The sequence below is a fragment of the Acinonyx jubatus genome, chromosome X (genome assembly GCF_027475565.1).
Source record: "Acinonyx jubatus isolate Ajub_Pintada_27869175 chromosome X, VMU_Ajub_asm_v1.0, whole genome shotgun sequence".
Lineage (NCBI taxonomy): Eukaryota > Metazoa > Chordata > Mammalia > Carnivora > Felidae > Acinonyx > Acinonyx jubatus.
In genome coordinates this window covers 11,639,615-11,667,126 of record NC_069389.1, presented here as the reverse complement: position 1 = coordinate 11,667,126, position 27,512 = coordinate 11,639,615, and the positions used below count along the sequence as shown (strand labels likewise).

Below are 27,512 nucleotides of genomic sequence, written 5' to 3'. Positions count from 1 at the left end.
GCAACTGTTAATTATTTATTTAGAAGTCAAAATATAATGTGTGGAGGGAGGGTGAAGGGACATGTAGTGAAGTCCCTGTAGTCAGAGGGAAGAAAATAGAAGTTCTTTCCCAAGGAGCATTTTTGTAACATATAGGCACATTTTCCCATAAGAAACTCCCAGAAAAATTGAAACCACATGTGCAGATGGCGTGTTGCTGTGCAAGCAATTCAGCGGGGCTGCAGCGAAACCAGCTTTCTCAGCTCTTGGGTTCTGGGGCTTTGTCAACAATGAGAAGCCCCCCCCTCACCCCCCAGAACAAGCAGATCCCAGCAGAGTGAACACAACAGTGCAGCCGGGAGTGGTTTCCTTCACCCCCACCCTGTTCCCTGTGCTCTCCAAAAGTTACAAACTGGCTTTCCTTCCTGATAAACCCCAAGGCTTCCTCACTGATTGGTCTCAGATTGGGAAAGGACGTGACATCAGCAACTTTGCAGACTTGGGCTGGGGGGCTGTTGTGAGCTTTGGCCAGCCTCCAGCCAGCTAGGTGGAGCGTGTGTATGTGTGTGTGTGCGTGCGTGTGTGTACACGCGCGAGCGCACGTCTGGGCGCGTGCGTCTGTCTGACCACAGGTAGTGCTCAGATTACCCTGCCTGTACTGTTCTCTGCTGTTCTCTACCGTCTGCCCAGGACGGTGCGGCTCAGCCAGCCACAGCACTGGAATCCCAGGAGCATGGAATTTGGAGTTCTGTGAACAACTGAAGTGGAACACGGACCTCTCCTGGCCTAGGAAACAGCACCATGGACGGCAAGCCAGGGGGCAGGAGCAGTAAGTCCTTGAGACCAGAAGACAATCCTGACACCAGTTTCTTTTCAAACCCATGGATGGGGGGTGAGTCCAGGGGCTCCGGAATCAGAGTGCTGGGGGGCTGGCTGATGCGATTAGGAGAGAAGAGGGCGGGGTGATTTCAGTGGCTCCATCTGAGGTGTGTCCAGGGGGCAGCTACCGGACAGATGGCCACCGCTTGCTGGTATATATCCTTCACATGCTTGTCAATAACACCTATACCTCTATCTGCAGAGTCCTAGAGACCACACAAAGTCAACTGTCACCGTTTACTCACCAGTAAAAACTTGAACTCCGAGGAATTATACTGTGTGGGTCAAATGTATCACATATATCACACTGGAGGCACAAAAGTTCCTTATAACTAGGACATTTTTACTGCCAAAACATTTATGAAAAGGTCTTAGGTATTTGGCGTTTAGGTGGGGCTGGCTTTATAAATGATGTTCAGACATTGAGCACTGATTGATTCGCCTTGAAAGCAGACTGTTGTTTGTTTGTTTTAACTTTGGAGAAGCGTCTTTCAGGTGTGATTCTCAACTGTTAGGTGGTGTCCTTGCCAACTATCAAGATTCATGCCTCTGGGCAACTGTCATTTCTTGTGAGCGTTCAGCAGGTGCCCGCTGACCGAAGGGATGCCAAAAAATGGGTCTAAGCATTAGAGGCGAGATCATTACATTCAGGTTCATATTATCAGCAAAACTGCCCACAATGCTTGTCTATAGCGGTCAGGTAGGACTTACCCCTCTCCTAGAGTGCGGCAGCTGAAAGGGAAAAAACAGAAAAAAATAAAATACAACATGCCTTCCCTCTGACTAACTGAGCAGAGAGGACTGCTCATTCATTCATTCATTCATTCATTTTTCCGATTTTGCTCGTCAAAGAAGCAGACTCACTCCACAGTGAGTAGGATTGGGATCTGCAAAGGGAGAACTGGATTAATCAGATTTATTGAGCACAAACTTGGAGCAGTAGAAAGCAGAGTGGCCCCCAAAATTACTTCACAAAAATGAATTTGATAACTGTACTTTTAAAGCAGCAAATTGTATTTCCAGGTCAATATGGGAAAGAATCCATAATTTGGAAGACTTCCCCACCTGATTTTTTTACACCTAAGTATTAGGTTTATTTTTATTTCCACTCAAGAGAGGGGTGCCAAGCCATTTTCACTGATTAGGGTTTCTAAAGATCCTAATCCAACTCCGTCTGGGGCCCAATTGGTGGGTAGGGGAGGGCGGGTGTCCACATACTCAAAGGTATGGTGCTTAAAAAGTGGACAAAGTGTCACAACTAGAATGCAGAGAGTCTTAGGGAGGCTGCTGCTGAGAACGAGTCTGGAGAGATGGAACTAGATAATGGAGCTACAAAGGCTAGGTGGCGTTTAGCCTTCATGAGGCAGGCAATTGGGAGCCATCGATGGTTCTGGAGTGGAGATCTGGCAATAATGAAAACCGTAAGTAAATGAATCTGGCAGCCGCAGCCAGGATGGATTGTGGGGTCATGGGAAATTGTTGGGCTAATCCACTGGTTCTCCAACTCTCATGCATATGGAGAGCCACGGGGGAGCCTGCTGCACCGGTGAGTGAGAGAAGCAGGGAGGGGGTCAGGGGTTGTCATTCCACAGGAACTAAAAGGAAGACAAGTTTCCGAAGAAGCAGAAGTCACAAGGTAGTGGCAGGACACCTCTGCTCTCCCACCTCCTCCTCTGCGTCTGACTGGCAAAGTCCTACTCGCCTTCCACACGCAGCCCCGCCGCCGCCACCATGCAGCCCTCCAGGGCTTTCTCCCGGGTGGAACCTCTCTCTCCCCTGCTTGGCGTGAGGCCTGCCGCCGGGCCACCACCTCCATTCCGGCCCAGTCGCCTCTGTTTATGCTTCTGAAGTCTTGACCGTGGCGAAGTGTGGAATGTGAAGCACCCGGAATGCTGTTTCCAAACGGCCACGTAGAGAAGCTCCGAGAAGTTCGGCTCAGGTGAGGCTTATTCCCGGCACGGGGCCGATCGGAGGGGAACCAGTGGCCGGCCTGGGGGAGCTCTGCGGCCCCGGCTCCAGCCTCTCCCTGCGGGTCTGTCTCCACCTCCTACTCTGGAGGAAGGGAGCAAAGGCTGTGCACGAGGCAACCGGCTCCTCGTCGAGATTAACGCTTGAATCCTCTGCCCCAGGAGCAAAATAAGAATGTCTTCCTCCTCCCCCGCCGAACATACCTTGTTACGGGTTGAATTGTGTCCCCCCCCCCCCACCAAAAGACTCGTGGCAGCCCTAACCCCCAGCACCTCAGCATGTGACCTTATTTGGAAATAGGATTGCAGATGTAATTAGTTACCATGGGGTCATACTGGGGGAGGGTGGGCCCTGATGCGACGACTGGTGTCCTTGTAAGAAGAAGACGGGAGACACAGGGAGAAGCATTGTGACGGCACAGGCGGAGATTCGGGTGGTGCGTGTGCCAAAAAGACCCAACGACGATGGCGGCCACCACCTGAAGCCAGATGAGGCCAAGAAGGATTCTTCCTTAGAGCCTCTGCACACGGCACGGCCTTCGTTCCTCACCTCTAGGCTTCAGATCTACACGACCGTGCCTTTCTGTCGTTTGAAACCAACCAGTGTGTGGTACTTTGATACGGCGGCTCGGGTGAAACTAATTCACATCCACTCCTGGAAACTTTTAGTGGCGCCCGGGTGGCTCAGTCGGTTGAGCGTCCGACTTCGGCTCAGGTCGTGATCTTGCGGCGCGTGAGTTCGAACCCCGCGTCGGGCTCTGTGCTGACGGCTCAGACCCTGACACCTGCTTCCGATTCTGTGTCTCGCTCTCTCTCTACTCCTCCCCTCTTGCATTCTCTCTCTCTCTCTCTCAAGTAAATACATAAGAAAAACATTTAAAAAATTAAAAAAAAAACTTTGGAAAATACGTTGAAGGAGAAACTAAACACCACCCATAACCCACTGAGCAGGTAACCACGGTTCCCGTTTGTAGTGTCGATCCAGCAGGTTTTTTTGCAGACATTTCTTTCCACACAAGATCCAGCCCACCCTGGAGAGAGTGGGCTCCCATTTTAAACAGAAGACAGGCAAGCACAGGCAGGGAAAGGGAAGAATTCTGGGCTCTCGTGGCGGATTTTGAGATCTTGGGGTTCCTCAGCAAGGACAGCTTTTCTGGAGCAAACCTGCCCGAGCAGACAGAATGGGTGATGACGTGAGGTCCCTGCGCAGAAAGTGGCCCGAGGGGGAGAGAGACGGAGACAGATAAAGAAGAGGCTGGGGTCGGGGTGGGGGTGGGGGTGGGGGACCGGAGCAAGAATTACAGTGGACAGGCCTCACTCGCCCAGCGTTGCCTCAGTGGGCCTTTCTGTTTCCTGTTTCTGTCCGTGAGACTCTGTTTCTCTCTGTCCTCTTTTTTATTTGTCCTGGAATCCAACCAGGGTCCCCACGGTAGCTGTAAACCCGGCGCCCGGCTCTCTGCAGTGCCATCGACCCGAGGCAGGTGCTCTGCCCCCTCGGGGCAACCCAGCCTCCCTTTTTGCCCCTTGACCTGGCAGAATGTTGCGTGTACCGGTCTCCTCTGAAATGATGGAAATTTACAAAGTCATTCCAGAGATTGCAATAAAAACGAAATGGCCTCCTTCCTAATGTGCTGTAGGGTTTGACGGAGACTCGACTGAAAAGAAAGGTAGGTTTAATGGCACTAATTGGAGGGCGTGTGGAGTGGGTTCGTTAGGAGAGCCGCCCGCCCCTACTGCATCTGTGGCATTGCCAGTGACCCCGTTTGGCATCTAGTGTTTGGCAGTAAAACCCTTAGACCCTGGCTGAGCAAGTGTTGGGGAGGAATCTTTAATATATACTCAGGGCTTGGACGAGGGGTTGGATACAGATCACGGCCCTTGAATTTCGAAGCCGGTGGTGGGGTCAAGTGGAAGGGGGGGGGTGGTGACCTTGAGTGGCCTCTTCATCCAGCCTCCTACTGGGAGCATTTCCGTGTTTTGGCAGGAATAGGTCCCCTTTCCTGCCCTTCCTGCGCCCTCTGGTTGTTAGCAGGAAGGCGGGCACAGCTGCTTCTGGGTTTAATTGCACGTATTGCCTGTAGCTCATTGCCTGCTCGGGTGTGGGCTCTGGAAACCCCTGGAGAAACCTCTCCCTGAGCTTCCCAGGCAGGATCACACAGGATGGACTTCTCAGCCGTCTCTTCAGTGTTTTCGAGAGCTAATGAGAGTGTGTGTTTGGACTAGTCCATGTTGCAAATTATGGTGTTTACGAAACCGTGTGTGTGTGTGTGTGTGTGTACACATATCTCCATGCTCTCAATGCTAGAAAAAAAACCCCTATATCCGCTGTCACATTTTTAAGCTTTTACATAATCACCCAAGTGTTCAGAGACCTGTTGAGGTCTCTGAAGTTTGGCTTTCCAAGGACCCCAGTTTTTCTCCTGGGCAGGAGCGACGGACACCCTATGATAGGTTCACCAAACGCTAGTCCGAAATGACTTTAAATTACGAAGGGAAGTCTCATACACTTCTCGTGGGAAGATACGTTCGTACAACCGTTTTTGGAAAATAGGTTGGAAGTTCCACAAAAGGCTGAACGTCGGGTTCCCGTGTCCTAGAGCACTTCTACTCCTAGGTACGAAACCAAGAGAACTGAAAACGGCCACCCAAGAATGGGCACATGAATGTTCACAGCAGCATTATTCATAACAGCTAAGAAGTAAAAATGACACGGATGCCCGCCAACTGATGAATGAACAAATAAAATGTGGTTTCTCTATACAGTGGGTATTATTTGGCCATCAAAAGGGATGAATTACTGATGCATATGGTAACACGGATGAACCTTGAAACATTATGCTGGGTGGAAGGAGCCAGTCACCAAGGACCGCATACTATGTGATTCCATTTACGTGAAATGTCCAGATCAGGCCAATCTATAAGGACGGAAAGTAGATCGTGGGTTGCCAGGTGTAGGGGTGGGAAAGAGCAAACATGGGGAGTGACTGCTGGTGGGCAAGGGGTTTCTTTTGGGGACGATGGAAACGTTCTCAGATTGACCAGAGTGATGGTTGCACAACTCCACAAATCTTCTGAGAACTGATGAATTATGCACTTAAAAAAGATATTTAATTTTTTTTTTTTTGAGAGAGCATGGGCAGGGGAGGGGCAGAGAGAGAGGGAGACAGAATCCGAAGCAGGCTCCAGGCTCTGAGCTGTCAGCACGGAGCCCGATCTGGGGCTCGAACCCACGGACCTCGAGATCATGACCTCAGCTGAAGTCAGACACTTAACCCACTGAGCCACCCAGGCGTCCCCGAATTGTACGCTTTAAATGAGTGAATTGTATGTGGATTATAAATCAAGCCGTTAGTCACATAGATGGGTGCAGACCGTCAGCCCCCCCCCGCCCCGGCACATGTACTGGGGCAACGGCCTGGGCTTCTCGGTGACACAAACTAGTCTGCTTTGTAAATACGACATTCCGAAGCAGGGGTCCACAACTTCAGGTATCCTTTTTTTCCCTCTTAGGGAAGTACAGAATTCCTTATTTACTGTAAATAGAAGGAGTAATGGTTTCATGATAAATGAATCCAAAACAAAACCCATTTTCGTCTCCACTGGATAATACCGTTGTCTCATTTTTATGGCATCTGAACAGAGTTCGAGTTTAGGACCCAAATTACCTGCCTGGACTGTTGAGGCTGTCAACTCTAATCATCTGAGCTTGCTTTAAGAGACCACGATCCATTAGGGTCCATTTGCACATTTATTTAAAACTGCTTTTCCAAACCTTTCTCCATTTTTGGCTCTTTCTTCTCACTCAAGATTTTGTGCGGGTGGCATTTTGCATTCGTGCCAACAGTGCAGAATTCGTTGTCCTTTTACTTCTAATTGGGAGAGAAATCTTTCCACATCTGCAGTCTGAATTGTAGGCCCCCGGCCACTAGAAACAGCGATATGTTTCCTGAGAGGCTCCGGATCCTCAGAGGGCGCCGTGAGTACGTGAAGTTTGTGTTGAGCATATGGTTTTGGGAGGTCGCGGAAAAGCCGTTTGACCTTAGGTACTCTTAGTGACCCCAGAAGAAAGCACTGGGCGGACAGTGTGTGGGCAGGTTCATTCAGCCTCCTCTCACCTGTAAATGCTTCATGAATCCGTCTGGAAGGATGGTAATTGCTCCCTGGGACAGATTTTCCAGGGCATTGGTAGCCCTGTCTGGACAGCAGGCCGACCTCAGCCAACATGTGTTAAGTACAAAGTGTGCTAGCCTCCTCCTTTCTGGCTTTTCATTTGGTAAGGCACTAGCAACTTCTCTGGTTCCCTAGGCGTCCTTTGCTTTTAGGAGACACCAGTTCCTTTCCAAGGCGTGCCTCGTATCAGATGGGCCTCCTCACCTTCTGACTTCCTGTGTTTGTTCTGGAAATCAGAACACGGCTCGAGATGAGGAAAGCTCCACTCTATGCCTCTTGCGGGTTACCTCCACATTCAGTTCAAGAGACCAGAGCATTTAATTTCATATGTTGGCATAGGGCTTATAGGCTTCCTTCCTAAGAGTGTGTATTCTTCCCATACGGTTGTAGAATAATTTTGCCATTTTTAATAGCAGTGCTGGTGGGGTATAATCCAGACGCTGATTAATGGTAGGGCAGGATAATGATAGTAGCTAATAGGTATTGAGTTATGGGTAAGTATATTGCTGTCCTCACATGACAGGGAAGGAAACTGAGGCTCAGAGCCTGTCCCGGGACCCACAGCTCAGAAGCAGCCACACAGGTCTGAATCCAGGCCTCTGTTTAACCCCATTGGCGTGCTGCCTTTTGGGGTAAATAATGTCCCCCGTTACAAGGTCAGAGCAAACTCTAATTTGTGCCTGATACTGGGACAGGAGGTAATCCATAAACAGATAGAGTTCTGTGTCGATCTGATTTCAAACCTAATGGTGCGTGTAATCACACAATTACTACCATCAGTCTGTGGCGCTGTTTGCTGAGACACCAGAGTTTGTATGTCATACAGGAAGCTAGGCTGGCAACCGCAGCTTAGCACACTAATGCTGCTAATTAGTGAGGCTCTCACTTACCTAAACAGACCGTTTGCCTTTGAAACCACTGGGTAAATGGGAGTCCAGGATTCTCCCATCTCAACCCACCCCTTTTGTCCTGTTTGGATACTGGCTGTAGTTCTTTCCTTAGCTATCTAGACCTTTCAAATAAAATGCATACTAGCCGCATCAATGGAGGGGAGAAATGCTGAAAGGCTCATGGGAGTTTTGGTTGGTTGGCTCCGATGTCTCCATCCAGTAAGACCCCCTCGGGCTCTTACCGACCAGCAAGGATGAGCCTCGGGTCTGTCGTGCATGAACAGGAGGTAACCTGTTCTTCCCTTTCCATGCAGATATTGTGTCTGATTGGTCTCCTATGCATGAAGCTGCTATCCAAGGACGTCTGTTGTCTCTGAGAAGCCTCATCAACCAGGTACGTGGCTTTGGGGGAAGCAAAAAGAGAGATAAATATGAAGCGTATCCTACTGTTCACCACACTGAGAAAAAAAATCATTTAGTCGGATATTAAGATATAAATTTCCTCGTCGGCAAAATGAGGTGATTCCTGTCCCCTTGAACCATTTCTTTGGAGGCTGGCGTGATAATAGAATTTAATACAATCCTGCGCACACAATAGGTGCTATAATATCTATCGAGTGAATAACAGGCAGATGAGTGCGTTCAGGCTGCCTTCGCTTTATTCAGTACACCGCACTCCTGAAAATTATCCCGTGACACATTCTGTTCTCAACTGGGGCGGTTTTACCGCTGAGGGCACATTTGACAATGGCTGGAGACATTTTTGGCTGTCACAGCTGGGAGTGGGGGCCGGGGGGGGGGGTGATACTGGTATCTAGTGGGTAGAGACCAAGGATGTTTCTGAACATGGACGGAGCACAGGATGGCCCTCTACATCAAAAAACTCTCCACCCCCAAATGTCAGTAGTGCTGAGGTTGGAAACCCCTGATGTGAAATAAATGCTTGAAATGTCTCTTTAAATGCGTAATCTTGAAATTTTGAAGACATTTTCAGTGTTATTGAACCTCTAGGTGATGGTGGCTCCACCCAGTTTGAGATTCGTTTCTCTGCTCCTCAGGTGTCATCTCAAGTCCACACTGATTTATTTTTTTAAATGCTTATTTATTTTTGAGGGAGAGAGAAACAGAGTATGAGCAGGGGAGGAGCAGAGAGAGAGAGAGGGAGACACAGAATCCGCAGCAGGTTTCAGGCTCTGAGCTGTCAGCACAGAGCCTGACCCAGGGTTCGAACCCACAAACTGTGAGATCATGACCCAAGCTGAAGTCAGATGCTCAACTGACAGAGCCACTCAGATGTCCCTCAGACTAATGTTTTAAATGCATAAAGCACAATACCGAAGACCTATCAAATTGTTACAAAAATCAAACGTGACATAGTGATATAAAATGCATTAAATAAGATGTAGTTGGTGATGCTAATAACTACCCTATTTTCTAAGTAGGTTGAGCGTGTATTTTGAGATATTTCAGACACCTACAATAGTTATAATGTGGGGCACCTGCGTGGCTCAGTCAGTTAAGCTTCCAGCTTCAGGTCGGGTCATTGTCTCACAGTTCGTGAGTTCGAATCCTACCTCAGGCTCTCTCTCTCTACTGTTGGCGCTGAGCCCGCTTTGGATCTTCTGCCTCCCTCTCTCTCTGCCCCCCCACCCCCCGCTCACTCGTGCTCTCTTTCTCTGTCTCAAAAATAAACATTAAAATAATAATAATAATGCAATATAAGTATCTGTTATTCCTCTCAGTGATTGTCCTATATACTGCTATTACTACTGTGGTTTGTTGTCTGGAGTCATAATGGAAGGACATCGTACATCCTAGGTAGTTGTTAGTGAAAATAAATGTTTTAAATTTAAAAAAAAAGTCCAATTTCATGGGCCTATCTAGACTGAGAAATCCTTCTATGAGATAACAATTTCTAAAGAAAAATTTGAGACCACCCTAAGCCACTGTCTTCAGCTGTTTATGGTACCAGCGGCCTATTATCAATAGAAATATAGGTAGGAACACATAACTCTAGCTTAAAGCCGTTAAGCTGCTTCCCAGATAAAATGAAACATTTACCTTGTTTTGATAGGATGAAAAATGATCGCTGTAGCTTCTATATATCACTTATTAAATTGGACTGACATGCATTTATATTCAGTATTTATATGTTTAGTGCGCATCAGACAGAACCATTTCTTTATCTGAGCTCTATCGCATTATGTGAGCAAGTTGTCTTCTTGGAACCTCAATTTCTGCCTTCATAAAATGAGCATTCCAGTAACTACCTGTATTAGTCAGATCCTGCTGTGCAACAGAGCACCCCACACTCAGTGCCATCGTGCAATGAACAGTTATTTCTAGCTCACGAGTCTTTGGGTCAGCCAGCCGAGGCTGGGCGTGGCTCCAAGCTGTGGGTTGGGTCCAGCTCTGCTACATGTGTCTCCCATTCCTCTTGTTCTCATGGCAAAAGGCCGGGCAAAACCCCACCATGCATGAGGACTTCCAGTCTGTTTACGTCACATCTGCCAACATCCCGTTGGCCAAAGCAAGTCAGACGCCCGGGTCTGAAGTCAAGGATGAAGGAATTATATTTTGTCAACTATGAGGTGATGGCAAGGGTGTGAATGTTTTATACTGCTAGAGGGGAATACAGAATTAAGACCAAAAATTCAGTCTGTTATGTTACCTTATGTGGGTTTGTGAGAATGAACCCAGGTGACGTCCTGTAACTTACCTACTCCAGTTACCGTCACCACACATGGTATTTATTCTCTGACTACGATCTAATGACACTTCCAATAACGATCAAAGAATAGTGACAAACACAGGTGCTACACCAAACAGACACATTTTAGGAAGGGGAATAAGACCAAACATTGAGATGGCTGTAAAACAAAGAGAAAAGAAAAAGAAATTCTCATGTGGCCCAAGAAGGGAGAAACTGAATCCGTAACTCATTATTCTTCACGGTGGCTTCACATTAAAATAATCCAGGCCATTTTTTAGCAATGACAATGCCTGGGCCTCACTCCAGCTTTTCTGATTTAACCTAGGGCCATCTTCATGCATTGGTGGTTTTTTAAAAACGTTTATTTATTTATTTTGAGAGAGAGAGCATGAGTGGGGAAGGGCAGAGAGAGAGGGAGGGCGAGAGAATCCCAAGCAGGCTGTGCACTGTCAGCACAGAACCATGAGACCATGACCTGAGCTGAAGTCTAGAGCCAGACGCTTCACTGATGGAGCCACCCAGGCGCCCCACACTGGTAGTTTTCTAAAAACTCCTGTAGAGCCACTGTGTTCAAGGAATTTTTTTTTTAAAAAGTCCATTTTGACAGTGTAGGAGAGAGAGAGACAGGCATTTGACAGGAAAGAAATAGTATAAGGAAAGGAACAAAAAGACTGATAAGTTGGATTTCTTTAAAATTAAGAACTTCATCAAAAGGCAATGTTTAAAAAGCAAGGAGACAAGCCACAGGTGAGAAAACATTTTACATATATAAATATACATGTATATGCATATACATAAATATATAAGTAAATACACATATGTATATATTTTTATATTTACATATACATATGTACATATATTTATATACATATGTGTATACATATACACACACACACACACACACACATCTTACAAAGGGCTCATATTCCTTGTCTAAAATCAATACAAAAAAGATAGGCAACCCAACAGAAAAATGAGCAAGAGACTTGGACTGGCATTTCATAAAAAGGGATATCCAAATATTCAACAAATAAATCAAACTATGCTGGTTAGTCATTGGGATAATTCAGATTACAAGTGAGAGATTGTATTGCCAGCTTCTCCCACCAGAAGGGTTACATTTCAAAAGCCAGATAATACCAAGTATCGGCAAGAATGTGGGGCAACTGGGACTCTCGTATGCTGCTGGTGGGAGTATAAATTATACAAATCACTTTGGGAAGTTGTTAAGCGATATTTACTAAAGCTGAAAATATCCCTACCCCATAACCCAGCAATTCTACTTCTAGGTCTGTATGCAGCAGACACAGATACGGTAAGACCTTCGATTGCAAGTAACTTGTTCCGCGAGTGATTACAAGACGAGCAAACATTTCTAATAAATTTTAACTTGATAAACGAGCCATGTCTTGCAATATGAGTAGTGTGATGCCGAATGTCACGTGATCACAACTGAGCCAATGGTTCTTGAGGTTTGCTTTGACCTACGAGTGCTTTGGTTTACAAGCATGTTTCTGGACTCATTGTGCTTACAAACCAAGGTTTTACTGTATGTGTGTCTGTGTGTTCAGCAAAGGGCACAAACAGGTCTATTCATAGCGGCATTATTCATAAGAGCAACAGAACAAAAACCTTGAGAGCAACCTCAGTGTCCATCAAAAGTAAAATGGTTAAGCATATGATGGCATATTACTCAACGAGACTCTGTATGGCAATGAAAATGGACGAATAAATGAGTGTGACAAGCATAATATTGAATGAAAGGAGCCACGCGCACACCCACAAATACATACTTCATGGTTCAATGAACATAATATTCAAATCAGGGAAAATTAACGTATGGTGTTACAGATCAGCATCGTGGATGCCTTTGTGGATGAGAGGTGGGTCATAATTTGGATATTGTGTATGTGGGCTTCTGGTAGTGTTCTTTTTCTTTGCCTGTGTAGTGATGAGATGTATATTTCCTTTATGATAATTCCCTGAGATTTACGCTTAGGATTTATTAACTTTTCTTTATTGCACTTCCATAAAAATTTATTTGAAAAAAAAAAAAACAGCAGTTTGTTAGGCCAGCAGAAAGCAATTAAGGAATCACTTGACCATAGTGGGACCTTAATTTGGTGGTTCTCAGTCTGGACTGCACATTTGGAATCACCTTGAGATGTCTGGGATAAGGTGGAGCTCTTAAAAATACTGATGCCCGACTTCTATGTCCTTTGATTATATTGCAAGTGCTCTGGGATGCAGCCTGGTTATCAGGACTTTAAAAGCTCCCCGAGTGATTCCAAGGCACGGCCAAGACCGAGAACCTTAGCAATAAGGTCTCGCTGACAGCGAGTGGTGAAGACTGGCTTTTCAGCTCCTCGAATAAAACTCCTTATGCTGTCCCTGAAATCCTCAAACGGCTAAGTCACTAGTGAGTGGATACTAGCAAAGATGCTGGTGTTCTAAAACATCAGATCTTTAGGATGTGGCAGCTGATTGAAGGCTAAGTGATAAAGAATAGGAAGAAATCTCAGATGATGACGGCCTACAAGTTACCGAGCGCTAAGCATTTTGTATACACCATTTCTTAGTGCTCATAACAACCTTATAGGGTAGGTACAGTTGGCCCCATTTTACAAATGAGGAAGCTAAGGCTGAAGGAGATAAGTAACCAGCTCAAGGCCGCACTGCTTGTTAGGGGATGGTGCCAGCGTTTGAACTTGGGAATCACTCTGCTACCCTCCCTCTGAGGTCTCCATCCGAGGTATGGAACAAGAATAGTGGTGCCATTCAGAGAATGAGGGCTGGCAAGACAAGGAGCCCTTTTCAGGGAGAGCTCGGTTGTTGGCAGAGGGTGAGTTGATGTGGTTAGTTGGGTCCCTAGGTGGTTGTGTCTTAGCAGGGAGTTAGAAACACGTACAAGGGGTAGAGATTTTGTTTTGAAAGCTGTATACCATATGTGGGGAGAGTATTGAGAGACAAAGAAAGGATTTGAGGGCAAATCCCTGAAATGTCTGTATGAGGAGATATTTGGAGGAAAAGGACAGAGTTAGTGAGAGAGGCAGTAAAAGGACAGTAGGAGGCCAGAGATAGAGCCTGATTTTTTTTTTGTTTTGTTTTGTTTTTGTTTTTGTTTTTGTTTTTTAGGGAGAGCTTGGTTTTAGAAGCCAGAGGAGAGGTTTCACAAGGTTGGGATGAACCCATAGCAAATTCAGAGGTGGAAGGAGGCGGAGGTTAGAGCGATGTATATTGGATTCAATAAGGAGGAAGTCTCTGGTGATCTCTAGAAGCAGTTTCAGTGGGATTGTGTTGGTAGATGAGAGAAGGGCTAGAAGTTAAAGAAAGGGGGGCAGGCTATTTCTGAAAAAAAATGGCAGGGAGAAGCAAAGGGAAGAAGAGCATTGGATGCAAGTTTGGAAGAGGGTGAGGAATGAGGAAGGGAAGACTTTGAAACGCAAAAGGAAAGTCTGCCTGAAGAGGAGAGAGTGGGGGAACGCATGTGAGATGTGGCCGAAAGAAAGTCGTGACGTGGCAGAGGGACCGGGTGAGGTCCCGTGAGGCTGTTGGGGTGAGCTCACCTGTTCCTGCCTCAGAGAAAGGAGCAATGGTAGAAAAGACTGGAGTCATGCAGAGAGTGGAATGTAGGAAGTCCTCCCATCAAGTGGCTTTGATCTCCTTGCTACAGAAGGGACTGGTGTATTCTGATGAACATGAGAGACAGGTATTCATGACCTTCCTCTGTGCTGAGTGTAGAGAACAATGTGTCAGTTGAGTATAGGACAAGGGGAAAAGTGTAACCTTGTAGTCTGAAAGTTGGGGGCGTATGATTTGAGGCTGGGACAGAAAGCTGCCAGGTACCGAGCACTGTGTCCCTCCCCATGGGTGTTCCGATACTGCCCAGCCTCAAGGACCCATCAAAAAGAGCGTCTGATTATAGACTGAGAGTAGGGACAATTGATTATAGAAAAATTAAAGTAAGCCATTTAATCCATTACCCCCCCCCCCCCCGAGAACCTATTGCGGACTGGATCCCGTATGAAGTAATGGGTTAAAAATTACTTCACAATATTATACGATTCAGATTTGTCGATAATTCAGACAAATTGCCACCGTTCATTTAAAGTGGAGCTGTAGCTCAATGACGAACTGTACGTGGAGTCCTGAGTTTGCAAAGCGAACCTTAACGCAAAGGAACCTCTTTGTAATATGAATATGTAATATGTGGTGAAAGGTTTTTGTATGGCGATTAATTTCTTTTTTGCATTTTCATTTACCTGGGTGTTTGTATAAGTACCTAAATGATTGCTTAGAAATGGCAGTGGTCTCAAAAAAAAAATGGCAGTGGTGACTGCAGGAGTACATTTCATCTCATGATCTGTTGCACAGGGAAAAACGCAAGTAACATTTTGCGGTGAATTTCTTGTGTGCTCTAGCAGTGCGAGTGGAAGAGATAGGACAAATATAGAGCACTGAGAGGAGGGTAAAAAAGGATTTGAAAACAAATCTTTGAGGGGATGCCTCCAGTTAAATAATAGTAAAATCAAATAGCAGATGTCGCCCTAAAGTCCATGAGCAGTACTTGTAAAGGGAGAAATGCAAGAACTCCGTTCTTCTTGAGTTGCGGTCAGTAAGCATTTCTGAAGTGCACATTGGGTACAGATGGGATGTGAGGTTACAAAGGGAAGGAAGATATTGTCCCTTCCCTCTCTGGGAATAGCAGAGCTCGCGGGGGGCGGGGGGTGCAAAATGCTGAAAGGGATGTTGGAATCTCTCATTTACAAGTGGATTGTTTCTAGTCTCCCAGAACCATCCCCCCGCCCCAGGCCCACACAAAGAAGGGCTCTGGATTCAGGGTCCTGTGGACTCAGGTGTTATGTCCAGAATTGTTGGATCTCTCAAAAATCTACGAGGTCACCCATCAGAGAGTAAAAGCCAACAGGACAGGGTGATCGGGAGGTTGACTGACTCATAAATGTCCACATAAGTGGAAGAACGTGTGTTAGGAATGATGATGTGGGACGCAATTTATTGGAATGGTTTTAGGCAAATTGTAACTCTTCTGGGAAGAAAAGCTAAATGTGTCACTAAGTCATCACTTTAACCGGGTTCTTAACCGATGTGTCCCGAGGAAAAGAACTTTTACTGTACTCAGTTTCCTCCTGTTAAGGATAATGTAGTCCACCATCGGGGGTCTGTGGAGCCTCTCCTGGAGCTCTTTTGATGTTTTGCTTGGGTTTGGCTCGTAATCCATCTCCTGGAGAGCACATTTCCCCAGAGGCTGATGAACCCCAGGGCCTTCAGACAACTTTCTTGGTTCTTTAGTCCTCGAGCACCTGGAGCAAGAATGTACTTGCCCCTCTCCTTTGGGACTTTCTGCCTCTGCCTGTGGGGATTCACCTCATGCTTTGGCCCTGTGTTAGTCATCTCTTGCTATGTAACGAATTACCCCCAAAGCCAGCGGCTTAATGTAATAGACATATATTAGCTCACAGTGTCTGTGGGTCAGGAATCTAGACACAATTTGCCTGGGTGAGGGACTCCTATGAGTCTGCAGTCAAGGTGAGGGCCAGAGACATAGTCATCTTAAGGGGCAACTAGAGGCGGACCTAAGTCCTAACTCACTTACATGGCTGTTGGCGAGCACGAAAATTCCTTGTTTGTTTGTTTTATGTCATCAGGAATACCTTAGCGTACCGTCAGATTGTGAGCCAGGTTGACTTTAAAAGAATTGTCACAGCTCTGGATCTGTGGCTCAAAACCAACCCTACGGAACTGTCGCTTTGCACTCATTACTCTGCTCATTTCCTCTCCAGGGGTGGCCTGTGAACCTCATCACAGCAGATGGTGTGTCCCCACTCCATGAAGCCTGCCTTGGAGGTCACGTCTCTTGTGCAAACATTTTATTAAAGCATGGAGCTCAGGTAAGTGCAGCTCAAATAATGTCTTAGAAACCATGAATGACAAACGAGTACTTCTATCCCTTTTGAATAATTTCCAGCATTTTTGACTAGCCTGAGTTGAGGTTTGAAGGGGGGTGTTTTCAAAAGTTGAATGTCCATCAGCTTCTTTGCTTTAGCAATAGATGAAGTATTGAGTTTTTAGCTAGAAAGTAATGATTTGTGTCTATATCATATTCTTTAACAGTCACTACTGAGAAACACCTGTTAGATATCTGCCTTCGTTCCTGAGGCTGGCAGGTAATGAAATATTTTGGAAAACATAGACCATTTGGCTCCATAAGACCTGAATAATGGACTCAAACCATGTCTACCATTTCCTAATATTGGAAACTTGGACACGTTACTTAGGCTCCGAGCTTTAAGAGTCTGTGTCTGAGAAAAGGGAGAAAATGACAAGGAAGTTATGTAGCTTCTTGTGGTTTCGTGAGGATTGAGAGACGTGAGGTATAGGATTATTATTTGAAGGGCGAGAATCAGGATGGCATAATGAGGTCCTAGAGAAGGAAGACACAAAGTCATTACGTTTGAAAGTAGGGACCAGTAAGTCTTCCATTAACTAAGTCCCCCATGTTCGAAAGTGATGGACGAGTCTGATCAGAAAATTATATATATACATACATATATATATATGTATGTATATATATACATATACATATATATGTATGTGTGTATATATATACACATATATGTAGATATACACACATATATGTGTATATACATATACATATGTATATACATGTATGTACAATACATATACATACATATACATATATATATGTATATATGTATGTATGTGAGTTTCTCATATTCTCTCAACCGGCATTCACTGAGCACGTATTATGTGCCTAAACTCTGGATAAAGATTCTTAGGACCTTTGTAAACTACATGAGGGCACAGCCAGATAGGTAAACAGGTGAATAAGTGAATATAACCCTCGTTACTTTAATAGATAAACCCTGAAATCTCAGTAGCCTGATGCAATCAAAGTTGATTTCTTGCTCAACTGAAACTCCCGTGTGGGTGTTCTCTGTTGGGTGGCACTCTCTGGGGGTGATTCAGGCACGCAGCCTCCTTTCAGCCTGTTGCATCCATCTTCGACAAGTGGCTTTCACGTGTGCTCCTAGTGGTGGCCGCCACTCCGGGTGGCCAGAAGGAGAAAAGATGCAGAAGATTGCGCATGGAAGACGTTCAAGGGCCTATCTTGGCGGTGACATCTATTGCTTTTGCCCGCACCCCGTGGGCCAGAACTCAGGCCACCTGTAACTGCCCGGGAGGCGGGGAAATGTAGTATGGCCGTGAGCCGCAAGGAGCGGAAGTTGGTTTGTTGAATGCACAGCATCTCAGCCACAGCAGGCCATTACACAGCGCTCTTTTTGCCCACTATATCCTGCGGTGTAACAAAGCGCCCCAACTTAATGACTGAAGACAACAGCCATTTATTTATGTCACAAATCCTTGTGTTGGCCAGATAGTTCTTCTGGTCTCTCCTGCTTCGGCTGACGTCAGCTTAGGCATTGGAGGTTAGCTGACCGGTTGGCTGGGGCAGGCTGGTTCGTGATGACCTTGGCCAGGATGGCTGAGGAGACGGAAAATCCCCGCGTGGTCTCTCATCCTTTGGCAGGCAGCCTGGGCCTGTTCACGTGGTAGCGGGGATTCCAAGAGCATCAAAAGAAGGTGGGATCTCAGCTTGCGGCACATTTGCTGTTGTCCCATCGGCCAAAGCAAGTCCCCTGCGCACGCCCCGATTCAAGGAGGAAGAGCGGTCTCCGTCCTGTGAGGGGAGGAATTGCAAGGCTACATTGCAAAGGGATATGCATCCTGTGTGGAGAATCTGAGGCCATTTTTGCAAACTACCACCATGTGATAAGCTAAGGTGGTTGCTGGGAGCACACGGAAAGGTTCCTGGCCCGTTCGTTTCTGGTGGGGGAGAGAGGAGGCCCGAAGAGGATCCCTAGGGGAAATGATGTCTAAGTTGAAACGTAAAGGACCCGTTGGAATGGGCTGAATGCTGGGTTGTCCGTGCCAGGAAATGGCTTTCTCCTGACAGTAGTCGTAGAGAACCATAGATGAGTGCGTCATCGGGTTTATATTGGGGTTAGGTTTCCACACATGGAAACAGGGCCAGGACTAAGGAAAGGCAGAGAGGCACCTAGGGTGCAAGCTTTAAAGAGCCCCTCACTCTCAGGGCTGTTCAGCATCACGTGCCCCTGGGAGTGAGTGTCTCCTTAAACTTTGCACCCTCACATCTTCTGTGCCTCCCTAATCCTAGCCTTCCTTGGAAATGGCTTGTGAGAATGACTTCATTGTCTTCATAAAATCTCTGCTGAATGGATTCACCACAGAATTATTTGACAATGTAGAAAGATTGCATTTGGCTTTGCTCTTTCCTATTCGATTATAGCCCAAACGCCATGAAGTCGGATGTTAACTTGTAAGTTTCTGTCTGCTTTCCAACGTTTGGAAAGATCGCCCCCAAAGACAATAGTTTTATGGCCCTGTAGGACATTAGCCGGTCTTGTATCTATTAGCAAATGTATTTCAGCATTTAATTGGCTGACTGTATATATTCTGCTTTGAGCCAACCTTACCCCCTTACCGGTTCCCTCATCGATGAACGAGTTGAATAAAATCTTTGGCACATACTCACCCTACATTTCTGTGAAAGTCACATTTAAAAATTTTTTAAAGATGTTATGTTAACAACTCTAAAAGGTTACTCTCACTGCTGTGAAGGAAACTGGAATGGTGTGGGATGGGTCTAGAATGGAATGTTTAAAACGAGATTCATTTGTAAACTATTGGAATTAGCCTAACTAGTTTCAGAGTTCATGTTCTTGGGGGCGTGGAAATGATAGACTATGCCGTAACATTCTCAGTGCCGTCCCTCATTCAGTTTTTCAAAACCTTGTGGAATTTGGTATTTTTGTCCTCATTTTATAGCTGTGGAATTTAAGGCTCAGAGGAGTTAAACAGCAGCTTGAAAGTAGGGCAGCCCAGATTTGAACCCAGGACACCCCTCTGCCTGCCTTCAGCCTGGAGCTTTTCTTTCCAGGTGAATTGTGTCACCGCCGACTGGCACACTCCTTTGTTCAATACCTGTATCAGCGGCAGCCTGGACTGCATGACTCTGCTTCTACGTCACGGTGCCAGCCCCCACCCGGTGAGCGACCTGGCATCTCCCATCCATGAAGCTGCTAAGAGAGGTAAATCTGAATTTAAGTTTTCCGCCCCTACTTCAACAGACATCCCCCTGTTGAAAGGAAGAAGGAAGAGGAGGGAGATTAAACATTTTTTTTTCAATATTTACTTATTTTTGAGAGAGAGAGAGAGAGAGAGAGAGAGAGAGATTCTTAGCTTATTTCTCGAGGTTTATTTTTGAGAGAGCAGTCAGCACAGAGCCCGATGCAGGATTCGTACCCATGAGCCGTGAGATCGTGACCTGAGCTGAAGTCGGAGGCTTAACTGACTGAGCTGCCCAGGCGCCCCGAGGAGGGATATTTTTTGAGGGATATTTTCTCAGTGTGGGATCCTGGGACCAGACACATCAGCCTGGTCTGGCATGCCGTTGTAGATTCTTGCCCCTCACGCCTGACCCCCTGAATCAGCAACTCTGGGGTGGGGCCCAGCCATCTGCATTTTGTTTCACAACCACCCAGGTGATTTGGATGCACCCACAGTTTGAGAAGCCCCCTTTTGCAGCCTCTGGAATGTGGCTCACTGCCGGATTTCTGGAACAGGGTCTGGCACATGGTAGACTGTCCGTCAATGTTTGGGGAATACCTTGTTGAACACATGACCCCACAAAAATCAAATGATTTTATAAAACAAGTTATATCCTTCTATTTTAGGGCCTTAAGGAATGTTGTCACAGGGCCACCTAGGATTTTTAAGTGGAACAAACTTTCAGTTTTTGGAAATATAGGATGTTGTATACAGCTTGGGGTGATTGTCCACCACGCCTAGCCTTATTGAGGTATAACTGACAAATAAAATTGTACACAGTTAAGGTGTACATAATGACGTGATACACATGTACATTACGGAATGGTCACCACAGTCAAATTAATGAAGACATTCATCACCTCATATAGTCGCCATTTTTGTGTGTGTGGTGGGGAGCACTTAAGATCTACTGTCTCAGCAAATTTCAGGTACACAGTACGGTATCCCAAACAGTCACCATGCTGTACGTTAGATACGCAGGACTTATTCAGCTGGGGTAATACTCTCCACAAAGTCGTAATTTTTCCGACATTCTTCACTCGGGCACAAAACACAACATGGCCAGTTTTGCTCCTCCCAGAGTTCATTCCCGCCCTCATCACCATCATGACCACACATCGGCGGAAGGGAGAGTTTTTAGCTCCCCGGTGGCTTTCCCAGGATGGCTCCCCGGGAGCCTGACGGCAACCCCATGTGACTGAATCCATCCATATGCTAATTAGCTCCCAGAGCATTGACATTTATTCCTTAAGAGACGGGGCAGCTCATCATATTCGCTGGGTGCATAGAACTCAAATGATGTAAAAAGCGAAACGCAAAGGAGCAATGTTTTAAAGTACAGCCTCCTAGACCAAGCAAGGGTGATGCGGCTTCTGCCAGCCCCCCCTCTGCCAGACTGGGCCCCGCTCCCGTTGGATTTGGCGGCTGAACCCCTCCTGGGCCCACGGTGGCCTGTTTCTCCCAGGGCCTGCCCTGGGGGACCCTGTGGGCTGCCTGCCCCATCCCATGGCCCACACCGTGCCCTTTCCTCTTCAGGTCCCCCCCGCGGTCCTGTCCCTCCACACCCCTCCCGACCCTCACTTCGGTTTCTATATCCGGGCCGATTACAAGGCCACCAACGCTTGGAAAAGGTTGCCGGTCGCTTACCGGGGCTGGTAAACCCAAGTGGGGCTCTACCCGGAGCTGCAGCTACCATCTCAACAGTCCACCCATTCCCTGATGGCCGGGATTAAACTCATTCCCTATTCCCCGCGCTAGCTTCTGGTCCCGGGGAAATGTACGCACCCCAAACACAGGGAAGGTGCGGTTTCCCCCGCTGAGGGAATTTGTGCCATAGCGTCTTTCTTCTGCTTTGGGCTGCAGGCCACGTGGACTGCGTCGAGATCCTGGCAGCTCACGGAGGCAACCTCAACCTCAACATCAGCCACCTGGGCACCCCTCTGTATGTGGCGTGCAGGAAACAGCAGGTGGCCTGTGTCAGGAAGCTTCTGGAGTCAGGTAAAACATTTTAGAAAGCACGCGAAACAAGGAAAGAAGACGAGAAAGAAATGAAATGCATTTGAAAGCTCTCTGTGTTGTAGCAGGGGACACGGTGGGGGCAGTGGACTCAGACAGGATCAGGGTTCACGGTGACTGTGTTCCCGTGGGGAAATATTTGAACCTGTTTGAATGTTCATTGTCTCCCTTGTAATGCGGATAACGATGATGATAGTATTTCCTCCCAGGGTGGCCCTTGCTTCCCCTCCCTCCCCTCGGCCACCTCCCTCCACAGTGCGCAGGCACGTTCTTAGCCCTGCTGACTCCCACAGCTGCTGGACCAGGCCTGGGTCTTCCCCCCGGGGCCTCCTTCACCAGTGTGCTTGGATCCGGAAATTCCACCTGTCCCGTTTGTAGCTCATTGTAAATCTTCTGTTATCCTCAACAAGGCCTATGTAGTACTCTTCTTTTTCACCTCCCTGCTGTTGTCCAGTCTCTTGTTCAACCTTGGAAGACCCATTTCATCACCCCTGTAGTTATCTGAGTCCTGCTTATTCTTCAAAACTCCAGTAACCTTTCCCTTCCCTCGAATGTTCTTAACGTTTTTTGTTGTTGTTGCCTTCTACTCATTTGGCGGCCATTGCCATGAGTTAGAAGATTGATTCTTATTTTCTCTCTATTTCTGCCTCCATCTCTCTCTCTCTCTCTCTTTCTATCTCTCCCTCCCTTTTTCCCTCCTTCTCCCATAATGCTCTAGGTAGATTTTAAGCTCTCAGGAAAGGGCCAGGTTTCACATCCCTCGCAAAGCCAAGAACAATACGGGAACAATCCAGTTAATATCTGTTCAATCCAGTTAATATTTGTTGAGTGGACGTAGTTTCCCATTTTACTAGAGGGGCAGCAGCTCAGGCAAAACCACACGTCTCCACGTGTCCCTGTGGGAGCCGGCATCCAGCTGGGGTGGGGATTTGTAGAGACTGTAGAGACAGGATTGGCTTGGGATGGGCCTAGATATCCACCTCACTCCTGAAGAGGAGGACTTTGCCATCTTTCCTGTGACCTTGGAATTGGCCATCTTGTTCTATGAGATGCCCTCACAAGCTAGTTGCTGTTTACAGTCCATATCACACAGTCCCAGGTCCTGGGTTTTACACCCCATAACAGTTGCTCAGTGTGTGAATATGGTGCTCGGTATAGATGAGATTTCACCGTCTGGCCTCACTTCCAGTTTGTACAAATATTTACACTCCTTTAATAGTGAACGTGCAGCTTTCACACCACCAGGATTCTTGTTGTATGTAACACACCTATGTATAGCACTCAAAGGCAAGGTGTTTTGTTTTGAAGTTTATTTATTTATTTTGAGGTAGGGGGAGGGGCACAGGGAGGAGAGAGAATCCCAACACGGGGCTCGATCTGGCCAACCATGAAATCATGACCTGAGCCCAAACCAAGAGTCGAACGCTTAACCGACTGAACCACCCGGGTGCCCCAAAGGCAAGGTTTTAAGCCTCATGTGCAGTATAGCTCATTGTTGTGCCGTCAGTCACATCGTCAGATGGCATCTTCCCCGTATTGTTAAACGGATTCCAGTCATGCCCATTTTTGCGGAACTGCCCTGCCCACTGCAGACGCCCTTTGGTTAAGGACTTTTGCGGCACAGTCGTTTGAGGAGGGGGATGCTGGGACTTGGCTTCTTGGCTGACTCTCCGTTCTTCTTGTGACGGCACAGGAGCAAGTGTGAACGAAGGCCGAGGTCTGGACTCCCCTCTTCACGCAGCGGCCAGGGCATCCAATGGGGAGCTGGCCATCCTGCTCATGGATTTTGGAGCGAACCCCCAGGCCAGGAACGCTGATGGCAAATGTCCCTTGGAGTTGGTGCCTCCAGAGAGCCCTCTGACTCAGATCTTCTTGGAGCGTGAAGGTGCTTCCCCCTTGCCCGAGCCTAGGCCCTAATCCGTAGAGACTCCTGCGGGCTCTAGCGGGAGACAGGTACTTACCGAGTTCTGACTTCTGACACCGTGTGGGAGACCGTTCTCTGCCATCCCCCATTGTGGGGTGCTGAGAGAATCTAGTATTCGACAAGGTACGGTACCGGCTATGTAGTAAGGAACCATCTGTCGTTTGCGATGTTGGAGACAGGCTATCTTGGGTGATAGAGTATTCAGATATGGGGTAGGCCAGCTTTGACAGCATTAACATATCATTAAAAAATGTTTGATATTAAAGTTACCTAAAACATACTTTAGAATGATGCAGTGGAACCCTCTTTGGGGCTGGACCGTGCCCCTGGATGCCTCACTGCTCTACAGATGGGCCAGGCTACGGGGCGCCGGGTTTGTGGGGGCAAGAAGGCAGCTCATTGGTGATGAGACACTTACTGTTATATGTCAGGGACCACTGAGTCCACACTCCTTCACAAACGAGAACCAGCACTCTGGACCCAAACAACTAAACATTGTCACTGAGCGCCGTGCAAGGGGGTAGGGCTGTGGGCTGGGGTGGGGCGCAGAGACCCCTCCTCCCCTGGCATTCACAATTGTCCCTGGAAATGGAGAGCGGCCCGCTCAGGACCTACTTTTTCACCAGAGTGTGCACTTTGTTAAGTTTTCGGGATTGTGGGACCCTGCATGTGGCCGCCCTGGGAGAAGAGCTCTGACGGCATGTCATCCGGTTATATTCTCCTCGCGGGCTGAGCATTGGGCCTAGCTCTGTGCAGAATCGTATCGCGCCCGCCGAATCCTTCCCGCCGCTCCGATTGCCCCGGGTACTTGCAGCCAAAGACCTGCCTCAGGGCCCCCCAGACAAGGCCTGCACTCTCTGAGCAGCGTCAGCGGGCTAGGGAAGGCCAGGCCCCGGGCGCAAGGAACGGTTCAACAGAGACCCCTTTACATTAGGCAGCGGGGTGATCGCCAGGCCATTCTACCTGCGTTTTGGTGATTTGTTTTTTCAAAAAAATTCTATCATCTATCTATCTATCTATCTATCTATCTATCTATAGGCCTACTTCTCCAGCAGGTCCAGACCGCACTATGCTTGGGGCCCATGATGTTTTTAGGGACCCACAGAAATGTTATAATTCCTTTTCAAATCTGAAGGAAAAAAATGGATAAAACTCAACCTGGATTATGTTTGTCTTTATACCCACACAGTTGTAAAATACCGTTTTTTTTTTCCCATTGGGAAAGAGGGCCACAAAAGCAGAAGGGCCTCCTGGGCCCCTAAAGTCCCCAAGTCATGTACATAGACACACACACACACACACACACACACACGCACACAATCCCCTCATCTGACTCAGCAAATAATCCCAGCAGATTTTCCAATCACGTCCACAGGCTCTTCCTTCCACTTTCTGTCCCTAAGCCCATTCGTAGGCTCCTACATTGCCTTTCATTCCTTTGATTACATTTTGGTGACGGTGTGATCGATGATCCCGCTGGTTTGTAAAATGTCATTTGTCACTGGAGAGAATTACTGCTGCTTTTGCCTCCATGAGTCATTTTTGGAGTCATTTGCCCCTCTCAGCAGCCTGGAAGCCCACAGGAAATGAGGCCAGGCAGGCACAGAAGGCCAGACCTGCAGCTCTAACACAGCAGATTCTGTCTCTGGATGTCCCTGGAAAGGAGTTCAGGAATAGTACCACCCCACCCGCCTTGAAAAGCGTCTAAAGCAGTGTTTACTCATGGCGCACAAGGAAAACTAAAAAAAAAAAAAAAAAAATGCCGGTCAGCCCAGTGCGACAGGAGCCACGCCCCACATTACTTTCGCTGTACAGCATCGTGTGAAGCGTGAGTGTTGCTGGGCGAAAAAAAGAAATCGAGACCCAGAGCGACAGAGAGTTCGCAGAGAGAAATTAGCTGGTTTTATTACTGAGCAAAGCAAACTGCTCGAACGCTCGCAGGTGCCAGTGCTTTATGGAATGAAGGCTGCAGTTGTACGTCATCCTACTTACAGTAAACGGCAGATATGCGATTGGTGTCGGTAGCTGCACTGAGCTAACTCCGATGTCCCGCTTTTCTGCATCGTCCCACAGTTCTTTATCGGTTCCTCCTCCAGCCGTTCCTGACAGCGTGTCTAGCACGCGTGATTAGTCACGTCCCTCACCATTCCTTTACGAGGTGAACCGAAGTTCAGTTTCCCCACAGTGTACTTTCTGCCGCTTGTTAATGTGTGCCTCGCGCGCGCTGGGAAGCAGTTCGTTAGTACATGGCTCCAGTGGCACTGAACGTAGTCTGGAAGGTTCCCTCAATCCCGACGGGGGCCTTCGGAGTGTGCCGCGAGGTCCCGCTTGAAAATCCCGCATTCATTTTCGTTGATGGTGCGTGCGGCTCTTTCCACCCGTCCTTCTCCATCACCTGAGAAACAGGCAACCGACTTGTAGGGACGCCATAGGAAATCCGAGGCCTCTGGATCTTTCTGCGTGCGTTCTCAACCCTGGCTGCACAATAAGATGACCTGGGGCACGTGCCTTTAAAAAAGCCAGATGGACAGGCCCCACCTAACGTTCACTGACGCACCACCTCTGGGGTGGGACCCAACACCGTGTGGTTTCAAGCTCCCCGGATAGGTGATTCTAAAATGCATCCTGGATTGAGGGCCACTGCCTTCCGGGATTCTTGACGGTGCATAGCTTGGCTTTTTTGTGTGTGTTTGATAAGCAAAGCACAATTCCCATTACAGTTTGGTGCAGGGGGTGGGGGAGGGGTGGGAAATTGTTCCCCACCCTTTTACTCCATAACGGGGTTTCTCAGCCTCAGCTCTGTTTACGTTTCGGGCCAGGTGGGGCTGTGCTGTGCACCATATGGTGTTTAGCGGCCTCTCTGGTCTCTACCAGCCAGTTGCTAGTAGCGCCTCTCCCCCAGGTTGTGACAAACAGAAGTGTCTCTAGGCTTTGCCAACTGTCCCCTCCTTTTCCCCTCCCCCCCAGCCCCCTGTTGAGAACCACTGTCCTGAAATGTAAACTCTTGGCTGGTTCCCCGTGCCAGGTTTGTGCTGGCATCGGGTTAGCCCTGAACGCAGAATAAAAAAAACAAATATGACTTAACTCAGGTAACATACACTTACTTGGGCCTCACTGATCACTCACTTTATTTGAATATCCCGAAACTGCTAAATTATAAAAATACACGTTTGTATCTCGAAATACCCTATCTTTTTTCTTAAGGTAAAAATACAAGGAAGCTGTTAAACATGAATTTTCTCTCCATCCTGGGGAATTTTGTGCGGCTTCGTCATTCCAGACCTAGCTGCCTTAGGCCTCCATTAGCGGGAGTAGGCTTTGACTTTTTTTTTTTTTCCAGTCTCTTCTAAATCAAAACCTAACAAGCTCATTTGCATGAGATTCCGGGTAAGAGAGACCATGGCCTAAAAATGCTGCCCTCCCCCCCCCCCCCAGACCAGAACATGGTCTTCGGGAGTGTGGCGTTATCTCCTTGTGACCGTGGTGCGGCTCGGGTGCTGTATAAGGAGGAAAGAGCAAGTAGTCTTGGGTCGCTGGCACCAACGTGTGGCTTGGCTTGTCTCGCCGTCTCTCTGCAGGGCCTCCTTCTCTGCTGCAGCTGTGCCGCCTTCAGATCCGGAAGTGCTTCGGAATCCAGCAGCATCATAAGATCAACGAGCTCTTTCTCCCAGAGGAGCTGAAGCGTTTTCTCCTACACATGTAAATGAGCTATCTCAAAATCTCTGGGGGATATCACAGGCCGCACACGAATGTGGTTGAATGTTGTGGCCACCGGCATTGTGAAATAAATCCAGGTTTATGAA

General features: G+C 47.5%; 1 protein-coding gene across 4 annotated transcripts; it reads left to right on the top strand.

Moving 5' to 3' along the window:
• Positions 1-27,512, top strand: ASB9 (ankyrin repeat and SOCS box containing 9). 4 transcript variants are annotated; one of them, XM_027054539.2, is made up of 7 exons: positions 1-871; positions 8,200-8,279; positions 16,400-16,507; positions 19,600-19,750; positions 21,633-21,767; positions 23,479-23,738; positions 27,288-27,512. In XM_027054539.2, the coding sequence occupies exons 1-6, from the start codon at positions 781-783 to the stop codon at positions 23,700-23,702; spliced, it is 789 nt and encodes a 262-aa protein (XP_026910340.1). In that variant the 5' UTR covers positions 1-780; the 3' UTR covers positions 23,703-23,738; positions 27,288-27,512. The 4 variants fall into 4 exon arrangements, with proteins under 4 accessions (XP_026910340.1, XP_026910339.1, XP_026910338.1 ...); XM_027054538.2 differs by having other exon boundaries at positions 5-808; positions 23,479-23,670; XM_027054537.2 differs by having other exon boundaries at positions 10-871; positions 23,479-23,670.